Source organism: Lissotriton helveticus, chromosome 2_1, assembly GCF_964261635.1.
Source record: "Lissotriton helveticus chromosome 2_1, aLisHel1.1, whole genome shotgun sequence".
Classification (NCBI taxonomy): domain Eukaryota; kingdom Metazoa; phylum Chordata; class Amphibia; order Caudata; family Salamandridae; genus Lissotriton; species Lissotriton helveticus.
The window spans coordinates 516321632-516349356 of record NC_136059.1 but is presented as its reverse complement, the minus strand read 5'-3'; the positions used below and the strand labels follow the sequence as shown (position 1 = coordinate 516349356).

At 50.0% G+C, this 27725-nt stretch overlaps 1 protein-coding gene across 2 annotated transcripts in view; it reads left to right on the top strand.

Moving 5' to 3' along the window:
* The window catches only part of TRIM23 (tripartite motif containing 23), a 712673-nt gene that overhangs the window by 669438 nt on the left and 15510 nt on the right, over positions 1 to 27725 (top strand). For both annotated transcript variants that reach the window (XM_078675155.1, XM_078675156.1), the window contains one exon: positions 1276 to 1400. In XM_078675155.1, coding sequence (XP_078531281.1) covers positions 1276 to 1400 — 125 coding nt within the window. The remainder of the gene's footprint in view (positions 1 to 1275; positions 1401 to 27725) is intronic.

Below are 27725 nucleotides of genomic sequence, written 5' to 3'. Positions count from 1 at the left end.
TTGACAATTACGACTAGGTATTAGCTTTATACGTGAGTACTGATGGTTTTGTTTTTAGTATGGACACACTTAGTGGCTATCCGTAACTCAGATAACACTGCTGCTACCTCCGTTGTATATTTTCTATTCCTCTGCACAATAATCGTGACGAATGGCACTGATCTGATGGCTAGATAGCTTCGGCCTCGTTGACACTAGGAGTTTACTCTTCATTCGTAAGTTGTGAATCAGGTCATCTGTGATTGTATGAGTTCCACATCTGTATTAATTTATACCAGATATGGGTCTTATGACTAGTATATTGATTCTTCACTGTATATACTATTGAGTCACTTAGCTCCCCGCCTACTTTGAGCTTTTATGGCCCTGCATATCTAATTGAGTACCAATGCGATGAGACTTGGTGTTTCTTAAATTTGTTTTTACCTTCCGATTGTGATCATTATTTATGAATTTTTTAGATAAACCTGGCCCCTGCCACCACCCCCACCCTACACTTCACCCTGTCCTGAGGAAGACCCTGTTTTAAGGTCACATCCATACCTACATCCTTGGGGTCGAAATGTCGACTTTATCCCACATCAAAACCAGCCAGCGTCATCTACTAACTGTGGACATTACTTGCAATGCGTTTGGCATGGTTATTTGTGATTTATTGTACATTGGTTGTTCCGATACTCTTCGGCTCTTTGAAAGCCGGGTTGAATTTTATACTGTGATTTGATGGATTTTGCCTTTTTGTCACAACTTTGAGAATGTTGCACAAATACCACTTTCACTTGCACGCCTTCACTTCTAGGGGCACTATTGTCGTTTGATGATAAACTGCAATGACTATGTTGACACTTTTGATTAAATAACAAGTTGCTCATATTTTGTTATACGTATTCTTATTCTTTAAAAAAAATGTGTCTTATATGCAATTGTTGTTGGGACCCTTTTTTCTGTACTATATTTGTATGTAGGCATATCTGTTATATGTGTCTGTGTGCATTTAGCATGCTGAAACCATATTTATTGGCCTTGTAATTGCTTGTTTTTAAATCATACAACAGTGGACTAAGTTTCCTTGGTTCCAACATTTATTTGACAGCTATGGGTTTAATACCGTTGAAGGCGGCTGTGAATCTTGCACTATGTTTTTGGCAGAAGTTTCTTGTCCCTACCTAATTACATTTTTTAAAAATAGGTGTTTTTTCTCTTATGTTAAATTTGTTACATCTTTTATTATGTCATGTTTTTTATATTATATTCTTTTATGTTTTTGTTTTGTAGCCGTTGTGTTTGTTATTGACAGTAGCTACAGGGACAGAGTAACAGAGGCACATAGCGAACTTGCAAAGCTGTTGACAGAGAAAGAACTACGGGATGCATTGCTGTTGATCTTCGCTAATAAGCAGGTATGCATCCATACTGTGATCGATTTTGTCAGTGTTCTTTGCCATAACTATATTTTGAGACTACACAATTATCGTAAAAGAACATATATATAAGAAACAGACTAACTCTTAAGAAATATATGTATTGCATATTGAATATATAGAGTAAAGTTAATCGGATAACATTTTTTCTGGATGGCTGTTAGCTAAGTGTGCAATTGAATGTCATCATGTATATATAGCTAGACCAATACTCCAGTTGTGATTCAGCCATTGCAGTTTGTTAATCTAGATGCATTGTATTCAGGGTGCTAACCATAAGGGGATTTTAGCATTACAAGTACATTCCTTCTGATACCCTGTTCTCAGGACACATGCCAAATGTGGCATGAGACATTAGTTTTTTATGTTTAAATGTGTTTTATTAGTTTCAGGCAAAGCAAACAGCGCAGAAAGTACAAACCCATATCGCGGAGACAAATAAAAAAAGCCAACTTGTAGGAGGAACCTCCTCATAGGACCCAGCAAGTATCTCGTATAGTGCGGAGGATCTCGTGGTCGCCCTCTTTTTGTGACAGTCCCATGAATTGCGGAATCGTCCGGTAACTTTCTGCGCGTCTTAGCTGGCAAACACCTGAAAAGGAAGAAAAAGAACACCCCTCCCACCAAATACCCAGAACTCTCCCCCACCCCAACCAGTGTGCCAAATCGTGCGAGTAAGGGCTGTGTTAGATAAGGCAATTCTCAGTAGTTTCGTCTCGGGCTGCGTGTTTTCATCTGGTGATTCTGTCAGGCGCAGTAAGCGTAGGTATCTAGGGCAAGTGATTTCATTGAACTTCTGGGACAGAAGTGTGAGCAGCGGATCGTGTGAAATGTAGCTGTAGTGTGTGTGTGAGTGTAGCCTGGATACGCTCCATCCCCAGTGTAAACCAAAGTCTGTGCAGCCAACCATTATGTGTTGGCCATGTGCTGGACCCCCAAAGAGAGAGTATGTGCTGAGTGGCTGCTTGCATCGCGATGCCCATTTGTCTCCCCCTATTGGATTTCAGAGGGAAAGTGAGTGCGTTCGGGAGGCCCAGAACGGTATAGGCTGGAAACTGTGGGATATCAGTGTCCAAGGAGCTATCTATTTAGTTTAGGACCGTGGTCCAGTACTCCTAAACTGCCGTACAGTCCCATAGGAGATGTGTTAGTGTGCCTATTTCCCCACATCCCCTCCAGCATGACGCGCTCCGAGATGGGTTGCCCCTGTTAAGCCTCGCCAGGGTTAGATACCAATATGTGGCGACTTTCACTGCCGATTCCCTGCCTGCTCCATTCTTCGCTGTGTGGTTGGCCCTGTAGTAAATCGATTTCCATTCTTGGGCCGTTAAGGTTCTCACCAGCTCCTGTTCCCAACGTCGCTGCCCTGCAGTGTGGTGTGTCTCGAGGGCCGGACTAAGCAGTTTGTAGAGGTCAGTAATAAGGCTCGGTCCGAGTCTTTTGTTGCCAGCCATTTCTCAAATGTGGTCAGGTGTCTACTGACAAGTGGATTCATTGTGGGTTGCAGAAGCCAGTGTCGCAACTGAAAGTATTGAAAGAGCTGTGGCGATGGGATGTCATATCCTTGGGATAAGTCGGCGAGCGGAAGAAAGCCCCCTAGGTCAAATAGGTGTCCTGCAGACCTGCAGCTGGTCCCACGCCATTGCGGAAAGGCCCGGGGATCCATGCCTGGGGGAACTCAGGATTATCTAACAGGGTTGTGAGCGGTGAGGAGAAAGTCATAAGTTGGTGTCTGGTAACTACCGAGTCCCAGACCTTGAGGACTGTGCGTGTAATAGGTGAGTTCTGAAGGTAGCGTGTCTGTGCAGACGACGGAGGAAGGGCACCTTCCACAGAGACGTCTGAGCCATGGCTCTGTCTTGGAAGAGCCATCTCTTCTCAGATTCGGGCCTAAACCATTCCACAAGGTAGCGCAGCTGCGCTGCTTGAAAATATCGTTGCAGGTAGGGAATTCCCAGTCCCCCCTCGTCTACCCCCCGGTATTCTAGTATTTTATACATGCGTGGCCTCTTCCCTCCCCTAATAAAGTGCCGAAGTGTCGATTGTAGCTGTGTAATTGTCCCGGCCTTCGGGGGCACAGGGATTGTTTGAAAGATGTAGAGAATCTTGGGAAGTGCTGACATTTTCACCGCTGCAACCCGTCCCACTAGAGACAGTGGCTGCTTCGTCCACCGCTCTAGATCCCTGCGGATCTGCGTCGTGAGGGTAGCGTAGTTTAAGGCTACCGTCCGCTCTGTAGAAAATGTGAGGGTGATGCTGAGGTACGGGAGTTGCGACTGGGTCGCTAGTCCCCAAGCGGAGGCGGGTGGCTCTCGGCTAGTTTGAGCGTTCCGGCCCAACGGCAAAATCAGCGATTTCCCTCTATTCACTCGAAAGCCCGAGGCGGCGCCGAATAGCTCGATTTCATCTAGAAATGCTGGCACTGAACCTGCAGGGCTGTCCAAGGCCGCCAGAATGTCGTACGCATACAAGCTGATGGGATGTGGTTCCTCGCTGAATTTTACCCCATGTATATTGGGGTGGTCCCGTATCCTTTGCGCTAGCGGTTCAACATAAAGCGCAAAGGGGAGAGGGGACACCCCTGCCAGGTCCCGCGTTGGATCTCAAATGGGGGGGGAGCATAGGCCGTTGAGGCGCACACGTGCTCGGGGTTTGTGATAGCAACCGAGGCTTGAAAGCGATCTCCCACTCCAAAATGTGCCAGGACCCTCCTTAAAAAGCTCCAATCGACCCGATAAAACGTCTTTTCAGCGTCGATGGCCAAGAGGACCAAGTCGGATTGTTGAAATTGGACCGTATCAATTAAGTGAAGAAAGCGCTTAGTGTTATCGCTGCATTGTCTGCCCGGGATGAAGCCAGATTGATCCGGCTCTATAATACCAGGGAGGCATGGTCCGAGCCGCGAAGCCAGCACTCCCGTAAAGAGCTTAAGGTCAAGGTTAAGCAGAGAGATTGGTCAGAAGGCAGAACATTGCGTGGCATCGTTACCTGGCTTAGGCAAAACTATGACGTCTGCCTCTAGCATGTCGGGCGGGCTGGAGCCGTGGCCTTGAAATGAACTAAAAAGTTTTGTAAGTAGCGGAGCGAGCAGTGGACAAAAAGTTTTATCAAAACCGTCGGAAAAGCCGTCGGGGCCTGGCAACTTTAAGGGTTTGAGACAGGAGGCACTGATCACCTCTTTGATTCGAATCGGTGCGTCGAGGGTGCTGGCGCTAGTGGAATTTAGGGCGGTGGTAGCCGCGCCTCGGAGATAGATCTCTGCGTCAGCCTCTGAGATGGACTCTGCCGCGTAAAGTGAAGCATAGTAGTCTCTAAAAGCCCTCGCTATCTGCGCCTCGTCTCGAATTTCATCCCCATTCTCGTTGCGCAGGAGCGTGATTTTTGAACGCTGGACCTTAGCTCGTAACACGCTCGCGAGGAGGCACCCTGTTCTATTCCCCCCTATATAATAAGTGTGGCGCAGGCTGTCGGACCGCATACTCGGCCCGGTCCACGTCTAGACTCGCCAGTTGAGTCCTGGCCACTTTGAGTTGTTTCCAGACTCTAGGTGCGCCTGTTCCGGCTGTGAACCCGTTCTAATTCAGCTACCTTAGCCGTAAGGTCTTCTCGCTTAGCTTTGCGATCTTTGGCCTCCGCCGCCGCCACGGCAATCAACTCACCCCGCACTACCGCTTTGAGCGCCTCCCATACGGCTGTCAAGGGCGTGTCAGGGTGGTCGTTAACGGCTAGATGGTCAGTGATGCATTTGCGAAGCTGTTGGACTACATCCTCTCGTTGCAAGAGGAGTTCCCGCAGCCGCCACCTACCAGAGGGACTCTTGGTGACCGGGACTCTAATCAGAAGTTCCACGGCCTCATGGTCTGAGATAGCTGCCGGGGTGATATCCACATCTGCCATTCGAGCCGCTAGCTCGAAGGAGCCAATTAAGTTATCTAATCTGGCATAAGTGTGGTGTACATGCGAGTAGAAGGTGTATTGCGATGCCCCTGGATGTTTAGCCGTCCACAAGTCCTCCAACCCCCTTTGCTTCAGCCAATCTTTGCCTGTCTCCGAAAGTGCCCCTGTGCAACCGTAACGGTGGCCGGACCTGTCCTTGTCTTTGTCCATCCCTATGTTTAGGTCCCATCCCAGGAGTAGTAAGGGGTCTGGGGATCGCAAAGCCTCAGAGAGGGCGTTCCGTAGAAATGGTTCCTGCCCGGTATTTGGTGCGTATAGGGACCCCACCGTCAACTGCACAGAGCCTACCGTAAAGCTGTGGGTTAAGAATCTACCCTTAATCTCACCTACTTTGTCTCCGACGCGTCCTGGGAAATGCCTGGCAACCAAGATTGCGACACCTGCCTTTTTATCGTGAGTGGAGGAGAAGAACTGCTGTGGAAAGGCTCGGGACCTCAGCCTGTGCCAATCTTTAGAAAGCAAATGGGTTTCCTGAAGTAGGCATATTGCCGTCCCGGAGTGTTCTAGGTAGGATAGTACTGCACGTCTCTTGATGGGATTATTGAGGCCTTTCACGTTCAGTGTTAGGATTTTTACAGTATCAGTGGCCATGGTCTCGGCCGTGAGTGGTGTGCGCCATCGTCGCCCTATTTCGCTGCCATGCACCCTGCGCCTTAACCTCTGTCCCCGTTGGCACACTGGTTCCTACCCCGCTCCCGTCCACCCCGACGCTCACCCCCCCGATCCCCACCTCCCCACCCTGATCCCAACAGAGAACTCCCCCAAATGCCAGCCTCCCACCTTCCCCTGAGCCCCAACACCCGCAGCCCGCCCTCCCCAGCCCCAACCAGGAACTCCCAAGTATATGTCATAGTCCCAGGCCTATCAAAACACAGTTCAGGCCTGTGGTAACGTTACGTGGAGGAGTGTGTGGCAATGGCGACCTCGTTGGCCCCCACCTGTCCCCCCCCCCCCCCCCCCCCCCCCAGACCAGCTTGGTCTTAGTGCAAAGAGAAACCCCCTTGTGGTCGCTGCAGTAGTCCAATGCCGCTGTGTCCTTGGACACCTCCTGGATGGCCAATCCTGTTCCTGTGCCATCGTTGCCGGGTCTGGTTTGAGAAATGCTTTGGGCGAGCGTCTGTTACCCACTCGCTGCCATCCATCTTGCGAGGTTTGCGGTGATCTCTCCTGCAGAACCGCGAAGTTACGTCTTCCTTCTTTGAGTCCTCGTCTAGGTCAATGCCCAGTAGGGCGCATGTGTCCCGTAGAGATCTGAGCTGCTGCAGGGCTCCGTTCCATTTGAAGATGAGTCTAAAAGGGTGACCCCAGGAATAAGGAATCCCATTGTTGCGCAAGAACGTTGTGGCTATTCTGAAGGCTTTCCTCTTTTGCAGGGTGATGGCCGAGAGGTCCTGGTACAGCGCCACTGGGTTGCCCTGGTATTGGATGGGTTGTTTCTGGCGTGCCTCTTGTAGGATTCGTTCTTTCAAGGGAAAGTCGGGTAGAAAAGCTAGGATATCAGGAGGAGGAGCCGTTGCCCGCCGCGCCAGGGCTACCCTGTGCGCCCTGTCGATGCGGATTTCAAAGTCATCAGTTTCCCCGAAGATCTCCCGAAATAGTCCCTGCAAAAAGTGGGTGACACTGTTCCCCTCTGCTTTGGATGGGACGCCGCGGACCCTTTTCGAGAGCGGTTCTCGAGGTCCTCCGCGTGCGCTTGAAGATCGACTTGTTGCTCACGGAGGCGGATGACTTCTTGTTGCAATTGTTCTACCTCCTCGCTCCTAGTCTGGTCTGCTTCCTCCACCGCAGCCACTTGATCCCCCAAGCCATCCACATCTCGGCGTAGTTCACGGTACTCCCCAGCCATGTCCTGCTTCAGTGTCTGGAAATCCTCACGCCAGGAGTTAAATAGAGTCTTTAAAAACGGGGGCGCTAGAGGGCGCACAAGCAGAATGGCCGCCCTGTGGTGAGGCTCCTGCTACCCGGAATAATTATCCGGTATTTATCCTGTTAAATTGGAACGAAAGCTCCTTTTATGAAGCCTGCGTGCTTATAAATACAATTCCCACACTCGGTGAAAATCTGGAGGCGATCCGAGTCTCTGAGGCTGAGAAACGCGGCGCTGATCTCACTGCCGGGAACCGCCCTGGGGAAGCTGGAGTCACCGTAGGCGGCGGCCGATGGCAGGAAAGACCGGGGATCGCCACGAGGTGAACAGGCCTCTATGATCGGGGACGGAACTGTTGAGCCCATCGCTCGGAGATTCGAGACGGTGTGACATCTCTGCCGGAGAGCTTGCAGAGGAGGGCTAAGTCACATGCCTCTACACACGCTCATCCTATTTAAAAAGTAAAGCCTCACGCGACCTGTTAAACAAAGTAGGGTACAAGTGGACTTACGGTTGACATCTAAACCGGCAGGGTGAAACGAAAGGCCGGATCTAGCCCAGCTTTTCAGCGCAGTGTTACGACCCTGGGCCCCTGCTCACCCCTTCTCCAAGGGGGAACCTAGCATCATAGGAATATAGCGCTACTTGCGGCGTCAAGGGGCCCGATGCGCTAACTGCGAAAGTGGAGGTATTTACCAGGGCACCCTGCTGGGAGCGCGGCCTTAAGCGCGACACCTTGGGACACTTATTGAGGGCAGACTTGTGCGTTGGCCTCTCGCAGTGTGACAGACTGCAGAATTGGGCGGCAGGACCAGGCGCTTTGCGCCGATTGATGCAATGCTAGAAAATTATAACCAGCGGCGGTGAGACGCTATTTACGAGATCGGCGGAGACGTTGCAGGGGCGTAAACTGTTGAATGCCGGCAGGTACTAACTGCGCTCAACCATACCGCGCAATATTGGAAATATTGTGGACAAGACCCAGCGGTGTGGTGTGACCTAGGGGTACTATCGAGAACAGGAATATTGCATTTGTGACGGACCCCACCACTATCGCCGCAGTTCAGGGACGCAGGGGACAGACAGCGAGGTATTGACACGGTACTGGCCCCGAGAGGTGCTGCATAGTATCGGATCTCCGGGTGCAGGCGGAGATATGGGGAAGCCGGACACCCGCCAGCTGAGGCTCAACTTTGAGGCTGCCAAAAAAGAGGCTAAACAGAATTTGACCGATGCCGATGTGGATAATGCGGATACGTCAGGTGGCAGTGCGCCATCTCAAGATCTGGACATGCGGCAGATATTGCAGGAAATGCGACAAGGATTTGCCACAATCGTCGACAAGGTGGACCGCATGTCCTCTAGAATGGACACTATTGTGCATAAAGTAGACAAGCATGAAGAGAGAATAAAGGAGACCGAGAGGCGCATATCGGACAATGATGACATCCCCGCTAGTCATGCGACGCAATTGACGAGAATGGATAAGTTGCTACGTATCATCGCTGCGAAGAAAGAGGATTTGGAGGCCCGCAGTAGACGCAACTACATCCGCGTGACGGGCATTCCGGAATCCACAGACACTGGGCGTATGGAAGATTTAATTGAAAAACTGCTCAGAACTACCATGGGAGCTGAGGCATTCTCTGCACATCTTATCGTGGAACGCGCACATCGTTCCCTTGGGCCGAGGCCGAAACCAGGCGCTCCTCCGAGGCCCATCATTGCGCGTCTACTTAATTACCGTGACCGCGATGTGGCACTGCGTGCAGCACGCGCCAAACAAACTCTGGTGTATAATGGGGTGTCCTTCTCGATCTTTCCGGACTTTACTCCACTGGTGCAGGAGGAGCGGCGCAAGTTCATTGAGGTAAAAAAGAAACTACGTGCAGCACAGATCAATTATGCCTTGCTATATCCAGCACGTCTTCGGGTGACTCACCAAGGGAAACAACGCTTCTTTACAAACACACAGGACTACTTACGATTGCTGAAGCGGACGCAGCGGGGAGGAAATGGACAGAACGCAGGCCAACAAGAACATGACCAAGGCACGGACGAGGAAACCTGAACTGGGCAACCACCAATTGCTTTCACTTCCTAAGAACTGCTGTTGGCAATACTAATGCCTGGCAAGAAACTGTAACTGAGATCGAAGAATGGATAAGTATCCCAGAAGGACTGCTGACGTTCCAGTGGTAATGTATTCTGGGATCCGCTACCCCCCCCTCAATTGGAGCCTAGAGGTCGTACAGGTCCAGAGGCTCGAGGTGGGGAGGGCGGCGGTGTAACCCTCTAGAATGGCCCCCTACGGGTATTCCCCTGAATTGGATTGTATTTGTTGGGGAGGGACTGCGTTTATGTTGGGGGAAAGGGGTAGTGGGTGGGTAGACTGGTCTGGCAAGTCGGGGCTGCTTCAGTGAGTGGGGGTAGGGTTGGGGCTGGGTGGGGGGAGAAGGGGGGGAAATATTAATTGTGTTCTAGACAGAGCAGATGCACAAGATGACACTATACAGGACTCTGATATGTGGGCAGAGGTTGACGAGATGGGGACTGGGTGGTACTGCCTGCTCATTATTGCTTCTATTTGTCACTGGCGAACCACCTAACAAATCTTTAATGGTCATATCCTGGAATATTAGGGGTCTTAATGATGCTCGTCAATGTATGCAAGTATTGTCTTACCTGGATAGGCACAAAGCACAAGTGGTGTTACTGCAAGAAACACACATTCCCCCACAGGCTAATCCTTCCTTTGCCAACAGATGGGCTGGTGGTAGGTATTTCTCATCCTATTCTTCCTACGCCAGGGGTGTTGCAATATTGATTAAATGAGCTGTTCCATTCACATCCCTTGGTCAACTGGTCGATTCAGCCGGGCGTTATGTGATAGTGTGGGGGAGACTGGGAGACGGGACGGTTACCATTGTGAATTGCTATGCTCCCAATACTGACGCTCCAGAAATTTTCACAATGTTATGGGGTAAGATCCTGGATATTGGATCCACTCACGTCATCTGGGGAGGGACTTTAATGTGGCACTAACACCTACACTGGACAGGGCAGATGGTTTGGCACATATCATCCTTAAGCAAGGGAGGCCATGCAGGGTATAGTGGAGGAAGGATCCTTGGTTGACAGCTGGAGACATAAACATCCTACGACACTAGAGGGCGCGCACTTCACGTCATATACAGGTACATGGGCACTTCTAGATTACTGTTTCTTGACACGGGTTTAGCGGTTGGTGTGACTGCTGCAAAACATCTGGCCCGCACTTACTCTGATCATTGTCCTGTATTAGTCATACTTACTTAAGGATGCCTGGATTTGACTGCCCTAGGCCAAATTTTCGGTTACAGCCCACTGCTTTGCTTGATACAGCCTTTAGAGAGGAGTTGCGTGACAACATACAGGACTTCTTCCCACGCAATAAGGGTACTGTCGACAGCGTTGACATGGTATGGGAGGCCTTTAAGGTCACAGTACGCGGGTGGTGCATAGCAAAGGGGTTTGGAGTACTCCGTGACATCCAACGCACAATACAAAAACTAGAGGTTGACCTGAAAGAACTAGAGAAGAGGATACAAGAGGGAGACAAGGCTGATGCGCAGAAAGAGTTTCGAACCAAGCTGTCGGAATATGAGGAGGAAGCGAACTGGGAGTCGAACTTCCGGAGTAAATACTGGATTGCTCGAAAATATGGGGAGGGTGAACGCCCAGGAAAGGTCTTATCTGAAATCATACGAAATATGCGAGGCACTAATACCATACTCGAACTTTCTGACAATAATGGGGAGGCTTGTAGAGATAATGCACGCATCATGGAAGTACTTACCGGGCACTTCCAGAGCTGATACACTACACGGGTCACAGGCACTGTGGATTTTGATGGCTTCCTGGGGGACGTGGCCTTATGTTGGCTGAGCGATGTACACAGACAGTTTCTAAGTGCTCCACTGGAGTTGGAGGAAATCAGGGAAGCGATTATGTCTTTAAAAAATGGGAAGGCGCCGGGACTAGACGGAATACCGGTGGAATTCTACAAATGTTATATAGACATTATGGCACCGTTATTGCGCGAAGTCTTCGAAGACGCAATGGAGGGAGGTACACTACCACAATCCAGGGAAAGACCCCAAGGAGTGTGATTCCTACCGCCCCTTATCCCTAATTAATTAATTGCAACGCGATTTTGGCCAAAGTACTGGCTACACGGCTGTCTTTGCTGATGACTTAAATAGTGCTTACGGATCAATCGGGGTTTGTCCCGTCCAGAGCGACCAGTCATAATCTCCGTACCCTGTTTTCACTTACACAAACAGTAGCACCGGAATTTCCGCTTGCTGCTGTGTTCTTGGATGCCTCCAAGGCATTTGATTCCGTGGAGTGGTGCTACCTTTTTACTGTACTGCAAAAGATGGGCTTTCCACCTATATTTCTCGCGTGGGTACAACTATTATATAATAAACCCACTGCTAGAATACTAGTGAACGGTCACCTCTCACCCGCGGTTTCTATAACCAGAGGCACACGGCAGGGGTGCCCACTATCCCCCCTTCTCTTTGCCATTCCAATAGAGCCTCTGGCCTGCAGAATCCGACAATTACATAGGGACAGTGCATTCCAATGCCTCCAAAGACAGATCTCGGTTTCACTTTACGCGGACGACGTAACGCTGTATGTCACCGACCCGCAGCACAGACTAAACGCCCTGTTAAGGGAATTTTTGGTTTTTGGCAGACTGTCGGGCATAACTATAAATTGGAACAAATCGCAGATTTTTCCACTGACCCCAGCAGTGTCCGAATTCCCATTAGATTTTCCTATTGAATGGTGCCACTCCGACCTAAAATACCTGGGGATCCGGGTTTCGAGAGACAAGGATGAGATATTACGGCTGAACTATGGCACAGCTATGATGAAACTTAAGGACACCATTACCCGCTGGAATGCGCTGCCCTTATCAATGGCGGGAAGAGCCTCACTTATTAAAGTGGTTGTGCTACCCAGGTTCTTGTACTTCTTCCTTAATATACCTTACCACCCCGGGGCTTTCTTTTTCAAAACTCTGAAATCAGAACTGATCAGGCTGGTCTGGGAAGGGGAGCAACCGAGGCTCCAGTGGGCTGTCATGGCACAGGCATATAGCAAAGGGGGCTTCGATATCCCTGATTTCGAAGCATATTATCTTAGCGCTCAAGCGCATTATCTCTATCACTGGGTCAGGCCCACACGTTATATGCCGCAGATAGCAGCTGAAGACTGGATTGCACAGCCTCTGCCCCTAAGCCGGGTCGTTCATGGACCTGCCACTATTCTCGAGACACCGCCAACCACTGTGTCGTGCACTATCGATGCTTGGCAGAGGATATCGCACAAATTGCAGATTCCCCTATTGTATGCACCGCGTATGCCCTTGACGTATCACCCCAAGGTGACTGTGATACAAGAATCTGGATTTCAAAAATTATGCAAACCTCTTCACTTGCCAACGTGGGGAGATTTGTTTGTAAATGGAGAGTTTCGAACTAAGGAACAATTTTTTGGACATACTATCTCTAGTCCCCTAGAACTCTTTTATTATATACGGCTACGGGAGGGAATGAAGGCTCTCCTCTCCGATTATCCACGGGAGCCGGACTGTATACCGCCCCTGAATGTCCTATTGGGCAGCACTGACTGCACGCACCTTGTATCCGGCATATACAGTAGCCTTCGTACTCACACCCCGGAGGTGGTGGGTTCGGCCAGGCGACACTGGAGTGAAGACCTAGGGCGAGAGATAACGGACGAACAATGGGAGTATTGTTGTGATGTAACGGGACGTATCACTTCCAGTTGTCGATTTAAGATTATACACTATAAATTCCTGCACAGAGTTTATTACACACCTGCCAGGAAGTATAGATTCAAGCTCTCTGACACAGACCACTGTGAATGATGCAGGCGACCGGGGGCTGGTTTTTACCATCTGGCCTGGGAGTGTCCACTGATATGGCACTATTGGGAGCAGATACATGAAGCACTGAAGAGCATGTTGACTTTGAGCTTTGAGAAGGACCCGATCACTCTACTTCTAGGCTACACAGCACACATACCCAAAGGCAGCAGGAAATTCATTGATATTGCTCTATTGCTAGCTAAACGGAAACTTGCATGCCGATAAGGGAGGGGGAGAGCCCCTAAGTTCAAGGAATGGTTACAAGACATGATATATTGTTAGGAACAGGTTGGAATCTAGGGGACCGTTACAGGACTATATGCTACAACGGGGACACACTGATGAAGATGGTGAGGGTGAAGAGGGTGAGGCTGGGGAAAACTCCAATTGGCACTGAAATGTACCCGAATTCAATGTTGATTGTTAAGGATGAGGCTGGGTGCGAGGGCTGATACTTGTAGAGCTCCTATGATGACTTTTGACGGGCCATTCCATTATGTATAATGTGCCACTATTCACATCATGTCTCGGATTCAGAGACCCTGTAGGATTCGTTTATGGTCTATTTATGCTATTGTCATGCGTGTAATGTTACAACTCTGCTCACAGTAAGGTTATCAAGTAACAGATTTTGTACTGAGCTGTCTACGTGCTAATTGCGCTGTCATTTTGAACTGTAATTTTAAAATGTAAAAAATAAGGTTTAAAAAAAAATATAGAGTCTTTAAAAACGATTTAGTGATGGGGGCCCCTCCGTCCTCCTGCCCCGTGTTGTCCTTCGCCGCTGCTGGAGACTGCGGACCCTTCTCTCCCTTAGGGGCACCCTTTGCCAGCATGTCCGTGATGGTGCGTCCGCCCCTGCGTGCCCCTGTCGCCATGATGCGCCAAGCACTTTATCCCTGGAAGGCCTCGAAGGCCCGACCGCTGGGGGGGGTCTGTTCTTATGAGTGCGTGCTCTCTGCACGCCCGCGCGACTTGGGCCGAGGTCCGGGCCCGCAAACCGACCTACACGCCGCTCTGGTCAGGCGTGCCTTCTATCGATGCGCCCCCGGGTCTTGTGGAGGGCAAGCGCCGCGGACGTCCACTGCAAGCCCCACTCTCGACTATGCAGCACAAGCTGAATTGCCCCTCACATAGTCCGCCTGGGCCACGTCCAGCGCAGGCTCCAGCGCGGCCCACCTGGCCCAATCACGACACTGATGGAATGCTATGGGCTCCGGGCAGCGCCGCCGGCTCCTCCGCTGCAGTCCTGTCCCCTTGGGCAGCAGCCCCCCTTGCCGGGTACTCACTCAAAGTCAATGGCTCTGCTCACCCGGCCGTGCCCCGATGAGTCCAGTCCGGTTACAGTGCTGTAGGCGGATTTGTCCTGGTAGGCCCCAGCCTGAGCTCGATTTTCATGCTGTCCCGCCAGCGCCGGCTAGTCCTCCCGCAGCTCGTCTCGCGGGAGCACGCTGCAGTCTCTTGTCTCTCGGCCAGCCCCTGCCAACTGCTGGTAGAGCGGGCAACTCTTGGTGCCCCACCACACCTGCCCCCGCGCTTTTGAGTGTAGCTCCGGCGGGCCTTGCCGGCAGGCGTCCTCCAGGAGTAGGCCCCGAGTCCTGGGGCTCGAGTTTCGCGCCTCCAGAGGCGGTGCCGCCGCCGTCTTCGGCTGCGCGCCCCGCAGCTCACCTCTCTCACCAGGCGTTGCGGTCGCAGGCTTCCCCTCCGGTGTTTATCGCCGGCCCCAGTCAGCGCCCGTACCATCGGCGTCTTCCGGCTATGCCCCTTCGGCTGGGATATGTCGCGGATCACTCCGTGATCCTGGCCGCCATTACACTGCGGTGCCAGGCGGGATCCAACACCGCAAAAAGAAGAGCGTCGCGTAGGGGCAGCCTTGCTTCCTCCCGCTGCCCAAAAGGTCAGACACCAGATGCCCCCGCACTGCTGGGCACGGATAACTCCTACTTGGGGGTTTGGGAGCTAATGAAGGGTCAGAACGGGGATTTGGGTCGGGAGCCTTACGAACCCGCGTCTGCTTCGGCCACCATCTTAGCCAGGCCCCCGTCATTAGTTTTTAAAGTATTCTGGTGTGATGAGGCTGAAACTGTCAGATGCACAGAGAACCTTTTAAGTACCAGGGTTTGCTTCAGATTTTTCCATGAAGGACAGACCCTTGAGCTTTTGGTCTATTTAATCATGAGTCTAATCTAATCTGATGTATGATTATGATGTATTGAATAATGTAATTTAATAAGTAGAGTCATTAGTTCACTGACTGGTCTTAATGAAAGGTTTTCACAAGCATGCTTCAGATAAGCAAGTGGATGCACATAAATTGAGGCACAGGGGGCATGAGTGGTCATTTTTAAGTCATTTTCTTATTCACAGAAAGAAGAAAAACAAAAATTTTATTCTATTATAATTGCAGCTTCAACGGTGGTCTTTGTATATCCAGACTTTTTTATTCCTAACCTCTTGTGGTTTTTCAACAGAAGTCATGTTCATGCTTTCCCATCATGCAGTATGATACTGTCACGTATAAGCTACATCTTTAGGATTTTTTCCACGGGGTGGGTTGTCAGATCAAACCTATATTTCTTAGCAAATCCATATTAGTCATTGTGTAAGTTCAGGGTGGATTCTTATAATTTTCTCAGCTATATTTAGGAGTATTGTGTCCCAACCAGTTACATAGTTAAAGCTTCCTGTGTTAAGGCCACTCCTTCCTCACAACACAGTTGTTTGTTTGCGAAAAGACCTATTGGACTTGAAATCTACCCATTGGTTACCATTGATTGGCTTTACTGCCACTCTCATTTGCTTGTTTCTTATTCATTAGATTGTGTGGGATTTCTTTCTTTCTCTTGTATTTCCCTCTCCTGGACCATGACCTCATTGCTTGTGTCCTACTACTTACTTTTCAAGCACCACTAATTTCTTTTTGGTAAGCACTCCATGAGAGTGCATGTATTTTCCAGCTGTCTCCCTCATTATACTTTTCTTCCTCCCTCCACTGCGCTCTTTATTGCTTTCTGTCACCCATGTAATTCTCTTCTACCTCATGCTCCACATTGCTTTCCTCCACCCACTGTGTTGCTTCAGACATTGTTGCTCCCCCATTCACTCCCTATGTATTGCTTCCCTTATTGTTGCTTCCTCGCACCTGCACCCTACAATTTGCTCCCCCCAATCTACTGTAAAAAACGCTATCTGATGGAGACTTCTAGCCTCAGATTCCTTACCTTAGAGTATTTCCGAGGCGTCAGACTGGATCTGGAACTTTTCCATGAGCAGTATCCTTGCACACTGCTAAGTGGCATCATTCGGCTCCGCTGAGTGTCACCAGTGTCGTCCGCGCTGGAAGTGATGTATGCAGTGCCTACATTGGTGCCACCCCAGTGTGCGGACGTCTGTTATTTTCTTTCTGTGTCAGTCAGTGCAGATCCAGAGAAGAGCTACCCGGAGTCTTTTTGATTGACCTTTTTTCAACATTTTGTCGAGTTTTTTTGAGACTGTTTCCTTATGTGTTGAGGATGTCCACTAGGAAGATTAGTTTCAAGCCCTGCAGTGCCTGTTGCTGGCAGATGGCGTGACGGGCCCACATTCGGTGAGCCACCTGTGTTTGGACCGCGACCACAACGCCAAGACCTGCATTGATTGTTGTCCCATGCACCCCAAGGCCTTGAGTGAGCACTCCTTCAAGCTCCTTTCTACTCGATGTGCGACGCCAAGGCGTTCAGGATCTTCGTCGAGAGGAAGGTTCAGAGAATGGTTGCAGAGCCTCTCTAAAGTGCTCATCATCGCAGTCGAGGTAGTCAGGAAAATCGGTTAAGTCCCACTGACACACAAAGGGCTCGAAGTTGAAGAGATCCTTGACTTCGCCATGTCCGTCAAAGTCCTCCTACGAGACAGGGGATTATCAGCATTTGAAGTCCAGCTCTGTGGTGGAGCCGGCAACTGGACTGTCGCCGCACCTCCCAGAGTTTCTGGGAGCCGGAGTGATCTCCGCCCAGCTATGCAAATTTTATGAGGCCATGCATCTCATATTTGAGCAGCCTGTTCCCGCTGGAGGACCTTTGGGCCCCGCAGGCTCAGAGGGGCCCCTATTGTTATTCCACCAGTGGTCGCCCCCCCGCTCCCCGGCACCAGTTGAGCACCTTGGAACAATGGCTCTATCAAGCGGCACCAGTCTAGCCACCTTGACCTTCCCTTGCATCTGCTCCATTACCAATGCAACCAACCACATAGTCATCCTCAACTCCGACATGGAGCCAGATGTGCATCGTAAATTTGCTTAACAGTGGAAATTCCCTTTGCTTGCCCGAGGCTGCTTTAAGAGTTGCATCTTACACGGTAAGTGTTTAGTATCAGTGATAAGGCCTTCTCCTATTTCTTTGGTTATCAATTACATGTCACAAACAGATAAGTAAATTAAGACACAACTGTAATTTTTCCAGCATGTCAGTGAGTTGCAAAAACTAACAAAGTTCTTTGCTGAGTAAAACGAGCTTAAGGGCAAACGCTGTTCGAAGAGTAGCATATAAGACAAATAAAGGGGTTAAGCACAAACCAACATCACAGACATAGTCAAAAGCATAGGACCCCCTGAAAAAAATTAAGTAGCGCTAATGGAGGTATGTGCCATCAAACAAGGGCATTCATCCATAGAGCATTCACTTTTTTTTTTAAATGTGACGTAGAGGGAGTCAGTCTGATGTACGCAGGAAGAGAGTTCTAGATTCTCGGGACGATACCAGAGAAAGCCCGATTATACGTTTTCTTTTTCTGGAATTTTTTAGGTTTCAGCAGCAGAGTGCTGGAACTCCTAGAAGATCGGCTCCCACCAGAAAGCTCCAGTTGTTTGCCTGGGTACAGAGGGGTGTTAAAGTGAAGGGCCTTGTGAATCATGCACACAATCTTAAGATAAATCCTAGCCTCCAAACGCATCCAGTTTAAAGATTTCAGTACCAGAGTGATGTGCCTATCTCTTCTGGAACCTGTGATGGGGCTTGCTGCTGAATTCAGGGAAGCCCTGAGCGGAGCCAACTTGTAGCTGGGTAGCCCACAGAGTGTTGCGCAGCCATAGTCTAGCCTGGAACTTACTAGAGCTTGAACAGCAGACTTGAAGTCGTCTGGGGGAGGAAGGGTTTTATCTTTCTTAGAATACTCATGTGGTAGTTGGCACCTTTGGTGTCTGAGCTAATGTGTCCTGTATGCTCAATGACTTGTGAAGTATAATTCCTAGAGACCTTGCAGGATCAGTGATGTGGGTGGGTACATTTGAGAGCTGTTAGGTGGTTCAAGTACTCAGCGATGATGGCTGTCTGTTTGGTTGGTGCGATCAGGAGGAATTCCGTTTTGGAGGAGTTGAGCTTAAGATGTTGGGAAGTCAGCCAGTGTTGAGTTTTGAGTAGGGTTGAGTTGAGTGATTTGATGTCGTCTGAGGTGAAGATTTTCAGGTAAAGTTGGGTGTCATCGGCACACCTGTGAAAATGAATGTTGGATGAATTGATGAATTCTGTTAGAGGCTCCATGAACAAGTTGAAGAGCGTGGGAGAGAGTGCAGATCCCTGTGGGACCGCAAGAGTGGATGGCAAAGAGTTAGAAAGGGAATGATTGACTTTAAATCTATTTTTTTTTAAAATATATTTTTATTGCAGAATTAAGAACAAGGCCACATCTTTAGCCAATCAGTACACTTGCAGCATCACAATCTTAAAAGTTACAGTTATATCGTACACAGCCATTCGGCCCACATCCCGGAGGCTGGGCGGCGCTGCAGGATTACCTTTCTCAGTAGGATGCTTCTGTGTCCTCCTTTCCCAATTATTCGACCAACATCACTTTTCAGTTTCTGCTTTTACCCCCCCTAAACCTCCCCCCCCCCATGCATCAACTAACGAGCTGAAGATTTCCAGGAAGAAACCGTCAACAGCTCATACCATGCCCAAGCCCGTGCCGATCAAGTCGTTCCAGAGTCCCCCTCCCGGACCTCCCCTGTAGCACTGTCAGAATACCCGCCTGCTATCCCGGGAGCCCCGGGTCCCTGGGTCCAACCCACGTGCTATCCTCCTATTCTACTCCGGGCCACTAAGTCGAGCTACCCTCCTCAAAACGCCCCCTCCCCCCCCCCCCAACTACTGCTGCTGCTGCTAATGCGGGCTGTCTAAATCCGTGCCATCTCAAAGGTTCGCCATCCACCAGGAGTCGCGCGCAATCGCTAAAAGTGCATGGAAGCCGCATGGATCATCATTCCTCCTCGTCATCCCCCACCATGTAATCACGCAACGCTTGCACCACCATCTCCCAAGCTCTTGCCATGTCCAGACAGCCCTCCTTACCAAGTCTAGTAGCCTGCCGCATTCTAATGATGCTTTCACAGCCCGCCCACTTCAACAGCTCATTCATCCACCTCCTCACTGAAGGGCCTGCACTAGACTTCCAGTGCCAGGTTATCTCTCTTTGTGCCAATATGAGTCCCAAATCAATACATTTACTGGTGATTCTCGTCTTTTTTGTATGTGGGAACCAGAGCAGGAGACATGCCGCCATATCAAAGTCCACCTCCCTATCCGTTACCGCATTCAAGAGCACCCCTACCTCCGACCAGTACGTCCCCAGTGTCGGACACCCCCACAACATGTGATCCAAGTCAACCTCGGGCGCCAAGCATCGTGGGCGCACAGCGTCATGCACCTGGAAGTACCGCTTTATCCTCTCCGGAGTCAAGTACGCCCTATGCAGTATAAAGAAATGCACTTGCTGAAACCGTGCGTTCCTCGTGCCCTTCCACGTCCGCCGCAGGACCTGACTCCAGACCGTGTCCGGAATGGGCTTGCCTATTCTATCCTCCCATCGCGACTTCAGAGCCAGCAGTGGAGCCAGCCCCTCATTCAACATTCTCATGTGGAGACACGTCACCGCTTTAACAGTGCCCGCTGCCATCACCACATACTGGCATGCCATGGTCACCTCCGGCTCGGCAAGCCCTACTCCCCAATGTTTTTGCAGCGCCGCCACCACCGCCGCGTGCAATAGAAAGGTTCCGTCCGGTAAGCCAAACTGCTCCTGAAGCACCTGATAGGGGACCAATACTCCATCAATGTACAGGTCCCCCACCATCTGTAGACCCAATTCCTCCCATTCCAGAAGCCTGGACCAGTCACCCCCATGCGGCAGTGCGGTCAACATCCCCAGCGGTATCTCCGGTGCATACGGCCGGACCTTCCTGGCTCTTTTCAGACTCCGCTGCCAGCACATTCTAAGCGTCCTTTCCTCCACCGTCAGCCCCCTCGAATCCAGTTTCTGTTGCATAACTATATAAGAAAGGACGTACTTTGGAATGCCAGCACCACAGTCACACTCAGGACCCCTGAATTCTCTAGCCACATTCTGCGTTAGGGTCTGCAGTTGCGCCGCTAGGTAATATAGCTCAAAATCGGGGACCGCCATTCCCCCCTCAATCTTAGGCCTGATCAGAGTCTCCAATGCCACCCTTCGCCGACCCTGGCCCCAAAGGAAGCCCGTCACCAACATCTTCAGTTCCTTAAAAACCCGCTGCGGAATCCATACCGGCAGTGTACGGAAGTAATAAAGCAGCCGGGGAAGCGCCACCATCTTCAACAATGCTACTCGGCCCAGTACCGACAGAGGGAGAGAGGCCCAGAATGCCATGCAGCCCTTCAGCGCACGTATGCATCGCCCTACGTTCCCCTCCAGGAGATCGGTGGCTTCGTGATAAATTCGCACCCCGAGGTAGGTGAAGCCAGAAGGCTCCCATACTACCTCCCTCGCTAATGGGGGACAGGGCATACCTGCCCGCAATGGGAATATACAGGTCTTAGTCCAATTCACCTTGAGGCCCGACAGCCGACCGAAGCCAACCAGCATATCTACCACTCCCTCCAGTGACCGTTCAGCGTCCGCTAAGTACAGCAGCAAATCATCAGCGTATAACGATATATAATGCGACTCCGGCCCCTGCGTGATCCCGCCAGCGGTTCCATCGCCAATGCGAACAACAGGGGGGACAATGAGCACCCCTGTCTCGTCCCCCTACAAACAGGGTAGGCCGAAGATATCAGCGGGCCCAGGCGCACCCTTGCCCTAGCCGACGAGTACAGTACCCTCGTCCAGCTCCGGAATCCCTCCCCAACTCCGAACTTCAGCAGCACCTCATCTAAATACAGCCATTCAAGGCTATCAAAAGCCTTTTCGACATCAACCGCTAGCACCACGGAGTCGAGAGCCGAAGACCCGGCACTATCCAAAATTCGGACCAGCCGTCGTATATTCATGGAGGTATTTCTAGTCGGGATAAACCCCGCCTGGTCCCTGTGCACTAGCCTCGTCATGTGCGGCAGGAGCCTGGTGGCCAGAATTCGACTCAGGATCTTGTAGTCCACTGTCAACATCGATAAGGGCCTGTAAGATGTCACACTCAACGCATCTTTGCCCGGCTTCAACAGTGGCACCACCAGTGCCTCCCTCATTGACTCAGGCAGGCAACCTCGTTGCCTGGCTTCCGAGTACACCACCAATAGTTTTGGCGCTAGGATGTCAACAAATTTGGCATAGAACTCTATCGGCAAACCGTCCACTCCTGGGGTTTTATTTCGAGCCATCTGTTTGATAGCTACTCTCACCTCTGCTAGCGTTATAGGACCTCCCAGTTCCTTAGCATCCTCACTATCCAGCGCTGGCAACGGGAGCAAGGCCAAGTGTTCGCCTATCTCGTCCCTCCCCGCCTCCAGGTGGCATTCATACAGTCCTGTGTAATAGGACTGAAAGCACGCCAACACAGCTGACTGCGAGTAAACTACCTCCCCCCCCTCTGCTCTTACACTCATGATCGGGCACCCCCTAGGCTCAGGATCCGCAAGTTTGGCCAGGAGCGCGCCCACTTTATCACGTTCCTCATGCACCCTTACGTTATACAACTTATAATCATAACACCGCAGTCGTTCAGTTTCAGTCGCCACCACTTCCTTGGCCTCCACCAATCTCTCCTGCAGATCCGGCCGTTCAGGCCTCCGACGTTCCAGATCACGCAACGTCCCTTCCGCTTTCGCTAAATCATTCAGGACAGTCGCCCGCACATTCGAGAACCCACCCATGCACACGCCCCTTACCACCACTTTCATCGCATCCCATTCTATTGATCGTGACGTCGCGGAGCCCTCGTTCTCCGCAAAGTAGCGGTCAATGCCCTGTTGAACCATGTCACCGAACACCAGATCTTCCAGCGCCTCCGGCCGAAGCCGCCACGATGGGACCGCCGATCTAGCCCGTTGCCACTGCACTGACACCAATAAGGGGTTATGATCTGATATGGTCCTAGCCAGGTATTCAGTATGCGTCACCGCCGCTGCCAACGTGCCACTACACAACACTGCGTCTAATCTAACATGTAGGTCGTGTATTGCAGAAAAGTAGGAGTAATCCCTCATCCCAGGATGCTGTGCCCTCCACACATCAAGCAGTCCCCACTTCTCCTGCCAACCATTCCTATGAGCCGCCAGCCTGCGCACTGGGGAGTCAACCAACGGCGGGTGCGACCTATCTTGATTGACTTTAAATCTTAGCGTTCTGTTGTTAAGAAAAGAGACAAACCAGTTTAATACAGGGCCAGAGAGACCCATCCTTCGTTCCAGTAAATCCAGGAGGTTATCACGCTTGACCGTATCAAACGCTGAAGATAAGTCAAGGAGGATTAGAAGGCAAGCTTCATTTTGATCAAGCATTTTTAGGGCGTCATCGACTGTGTGTGTAATATCTGTTTCTGTGCTATGGCCCTGGCGAAAACCTGATTGGAATTGATTTAAAAGCTGGAATTCATCAATGTGCTTACGTAGTTGGACAAGACCACATTTCTCAAGGAGCTTCGCTAGAGTTGGAATGCTAGTGATAGGAAGAAGTTATTAAGGTCCTCTTGGTCCTCAGTGGGTTTTATGAGAATGGGTGAAACCTGCCCTGACTTCAGACAGTCAGGGATCACACCTTGACGTAGGAAGGCATTTACTATTTTGGTCCAGAGGGGGACTAAGGACCCTTTCATCTCATTGAAGAAACTTGAGGGTAAAGAGTCACTGAAGTGGTTAGAGGGTTTGAGTGGTAAGCACGGTGAGAATGGAGAATTCATCATAGGGAGTGAATTGGCTCCAGCAGGCGTTCTTGTTGGATGCGAGACCTATGTCCGGCTGAGGTGGAGTGAGTTGGCTCCAGCAGCAGATATTTTTTGGTGAGAGACATATAGCATGCAGAGGATGAGGTGGAGGAGGGGATGTAGGGTTAGTCGGGCATTGGACAGTCAGTTGGTTGCCTTGTAGAGCTCGTAGATCATTTTCAATCTTAATAGTCTTGTCAAAGAAGAAAGAGGCAACACTTCACAGGTTGGCTGCATAAGTGCCTGAGATGGCAGGAGGGTGGGTAGATAGATGGATTGGAGTTTGATCAATTCACAAAGCTCTTTTTGTCTGTTTCTGGCACTATTTAGTTGGCTTCTGAAGAAGTTCGATTTTGTCCTCCTGATATGTTGGTTTTAAGAGCTTCTTCTGGATCCCAGGAGGTGTTCCAGGGACGGGGATCCTATCCACGATCGTTCGACAAAGCTCAGATTGCGTCTCTCTGAAATTAAACTATTGTTGAACCAAGGTTTGGAGTCTTTGGTGGACTTTCTTTTAAGTTGTAAGGGGACAACAGAGTCTAAAATACTCAATAAAGAGCTATTGTAATGTTCCGTCAGGTCCTGTACCCCGGACATGTCAATTGAAGGCAACAAGATGTTCTTGCTGAGGGAGATCAGGTCATTCATGTTTGAGTTTCAAAGTGAACGTTTCCAGAGTCTGGGATCCTATTGTTTCTTAAGAGCTTGGCTATAAATACTAGGACTTTTTGTATACCCTTGAGCTGCTCGAGTGAAAGCAAGAGCAGCCGTAGAATGAAAAAAAGAAAAGGTCCTGGCTTTCTTGGGCAATAGGAACATCGAAAAACATATTCTTTAAATCCAAAAGATTCAAATAATTAGTCGTGGGGGGCATCATAGTAAATATTGAATTCATGTCTGGTACAACAAGGTATTGAGGGACCACAATTTTATTAATAGGGCGAATATCAGTTACTAGCCGATACTTATCTGGCATGCCATCAGTACCCTTCTTCAAAACAGCATGTATAGGATTATTACATGAGCTACCATCTGTTTATTTAATAATGCCTTTATGTATCAAATCAGAGATGACCTCTTTCAATCCCTCTTCCCCTTCCTTAGATATTTTATACTGCGGAATGCTTGTTAAGGGGACACCCTTTTTAACTGTTATCACAATGGGATCTATCTCCATTCTCCCTACATCATTGTCCCCAGAAGCCCAAACTTATGTATGTACTTCCTGTAACTCTGGAGGAAGCAGCATAAGATCAATTCCAACAAAACATCTATGAAAATCACCAGCACCAGTGCTTGTGAAATAGAGCTCTGAATGGGGATGCCAGAAAATCCAACAGATGTATTACATTTACCAGAGAGAGGAGCCCTAGGAAATGGATTATGAACCAGTCATGTGCGAGTAGCACCAGGATCTACCAGGAACTTTTGATCCTTCCTCCCCTACCCCCAATCCCACCATTCACAAATCCGATCTGTCATATAATGTATTAGGACATTCTGATCATAGATAGGCACTTATTTAATGGTGAAAATACAAGCAGATGATGGACGGAGCACTTAAACTTTTTAGATACTCACCCCAAGCCACAGATCTGTGTTGAATCCATCATCCTTCTTTAGATCACTTTGCCACCTCAGTTCAGACCCAGCTATATGCAAACAGTCTTGACCGTGTGCCGCATGGGAACAGTCCAGCTCGAACTGCCAAGCCAGGTCTTCCCTGAACCGTTTCTGGGTAACATTCCTCATCAGCCAGGCTAGTTCGGAGCCAGTGGCAAAGTGAGCAAGGGACACACGTCTGACCATACCCTGCCAACTTAGGGCGAACAAAGCAAACACAAGGAGATGATGGATGGAGCACTAAAACTTTTCTGACACTCACCCCCAGTCACAGATCTGGGTTGACTCCATCATCCTTCTTGAGCTCACTTTGCCATCTCAATTCAGACCCAGCTGTATGCAAATCAATCTTGACCCTGTGCCTCATGGGAACAGTCCAGCCCGAACTGCCAAGCCAGGACTTCCCTGAACCGGAAACAAGCATCCTGGGACCGGTTTCAGGGTAACACCCATCATCAGCCAGGCTAGCTGAAATCCAGGGCAAAGTGAGCATGACCCACGTCTGGGCATACCCTGCCAACTTAGGGAAAACAAAGCAAACACAAGGAGATGATGGATGAAGCGCAGGGTATGCCCAGACGTGGGTCCCTTGCTCACTTAATTCTGAACTGAGGTGGCGAAGTGAGCTAAAGAACAATGATGGATTCAACCCAGATCTGTGACTGGGGATGAGTGTCTGAAAAGTTTCAGAGCTCCGTCCATGCCTCTTGGCCGATACTCCCATAGCATTTTGGACTCAGTTGTGCAGGTGCTGTCCTTGGTCTCGGAGGAGGCCCTAACCATACTCTCTTATGCAATTGCTGAAGAGGGGACTCAGACAAGTTCGCCAATTTAATGTGGGCTGGATGCAACTGACTCGCTGGGCACTGCAATTTAATCCTCAGTGGCCCTTAGGCACCACACCTTGCTGAGAACCAATGGCCTCTCCGGGGATGACCAGGCCTCGCTCATGGACATGCCCATTGATGGCTCTCGTTTGTTTGATGAGAAGGCGGATTCCACGCTCAAATGCGATAGTGGAGCCAAAGCACGCCCCCGAATCCGAAATTGTCCGGGTGTTTGTGGCCACCATTTTTTTTTTGTGCCGTTCACTTTCCAGTACCGCTCTGCTATTTATCGGAGACTCACTTGGTCCCGACGCGCCTCCGGCACCGTCCCCCGTGTGCTTCTGAGTCTGGGTGCACTTTAAAAGATGAATCCGGGCTCTGGGCTGCCTGTGTGCCATTTTGGATCCAGTGCACATTATAAAATTTCTACGCAGATCCCCAGCTGAATGTTGGCCGCCATGCCGGTGGGTTGGCTGGGGCGCCGGTCGATCCCACCCCCCTCCCCCCCCAGGCCCTGTCAATGTCCAGCGGGGTTCCAGTGTAACAGAGCGCCTCTCGCCGCTGCGTATCGCAGCCTACTGGGTGGGGTGCATCCTCAGCCTTGCGTGAAGACTTCCGCTGGGCTTCCTTAACTTCCACTCAGTGCCTCGCTGCTGTCTGGCACCGAACGTGGGCCCGGGCGTCTGTGGCGGCTCCAGACTTCACAGCGTGCCACAGATACTGTTTTGCATTTTACAGGTTGGACCAGGGCCCGACGGAGCAGGTCACTGGTCCAGAGAACCTGCTGTGTCGGATGTTTGTAGCTGGGAAATGGGAGCCAGCAACAGAGCTCTAACTAAGCATATCCGACTCCAATGCCCGCGTAGCCACGCCCGCCCTAGAATCAATTACATCATGTAGAATAGGTTTTATTGTAATTTTAATCTAGATTAATTGTGCTGCATTGTACATATCAAGGCGGTTTTAACAAAAGCAAATAAAAGTATTTTTCACGACAATTCCAGTCAGACATATGAGGGTACCTTGGTGTCCCTCTCTCTGTCGGGACAGGTGTAGCAACTTACCATGGACAGTCCCAGGTCTTCGCAAACACCCTGGATTAGCATATGTATGAGGCCAAAATCCAACTTGATAAATAAAAGAAACACCATTGTGTGGGATGTTGTACAACATGGTTACTATTCTCAACGCCAATATGTCCCAAAGGTAAGACCTATTGTCTTTACCAAAGCTTGTTAGCTTTCCATCTGGGTAGGTTTCCATGAGTTATAAACTTTACCTGCGATCTATTATATTTTATATCTTTTTTTTTGTAATAAGATGTTGGGCAGTATATCCGAAAAACTGGAAAAGTTGGCCATCACTATTAAATCTGAAGGAAAACACTAAAAGTACCCCGCTTTTCTCATTACGTCCGTCCGTAATCTCCCTGAATGTCACCTATTTTTGCGTCCCCAGGCCAGTCATACATTACATATCTCCGAGGCAGCATCTACTTCCTGGCGGCTCACATTCCCTGCATTGTTCTGGTAAATGGGAGGGGGCGCAGTTTTAAACCTGGAATACCAGGGCGACCACCTGTGTTGGTTGCGTAGGTCTGTCATCGCCCAGGACATGTTTGACTTTTCCTGGAATGTTCGTTGCGGGTTTGTCTGGCGCTGCAATGATTACCTGAGAAGTGCACAGGTGGAAGTTAGACGTGTTGAAACACAGACCAGAGAAAAAGGGGCCATTTACAGACACTGACAGCGGGAAGTCGATCCTAATTGCCCAGCGCCGGAGAGATTTCGAATTTCAGGCATATTTAAAAACATGCAAGGGTGTTTCATAGCTGCCAATGTTACAGATGGCTGCTATGTGTGACAGTTTCACCATTTCAGTGTGATTAACTATGAGTGACATTTCTACGACTAAGGCTGGCACTTTCTCGTGAGCAGAATCA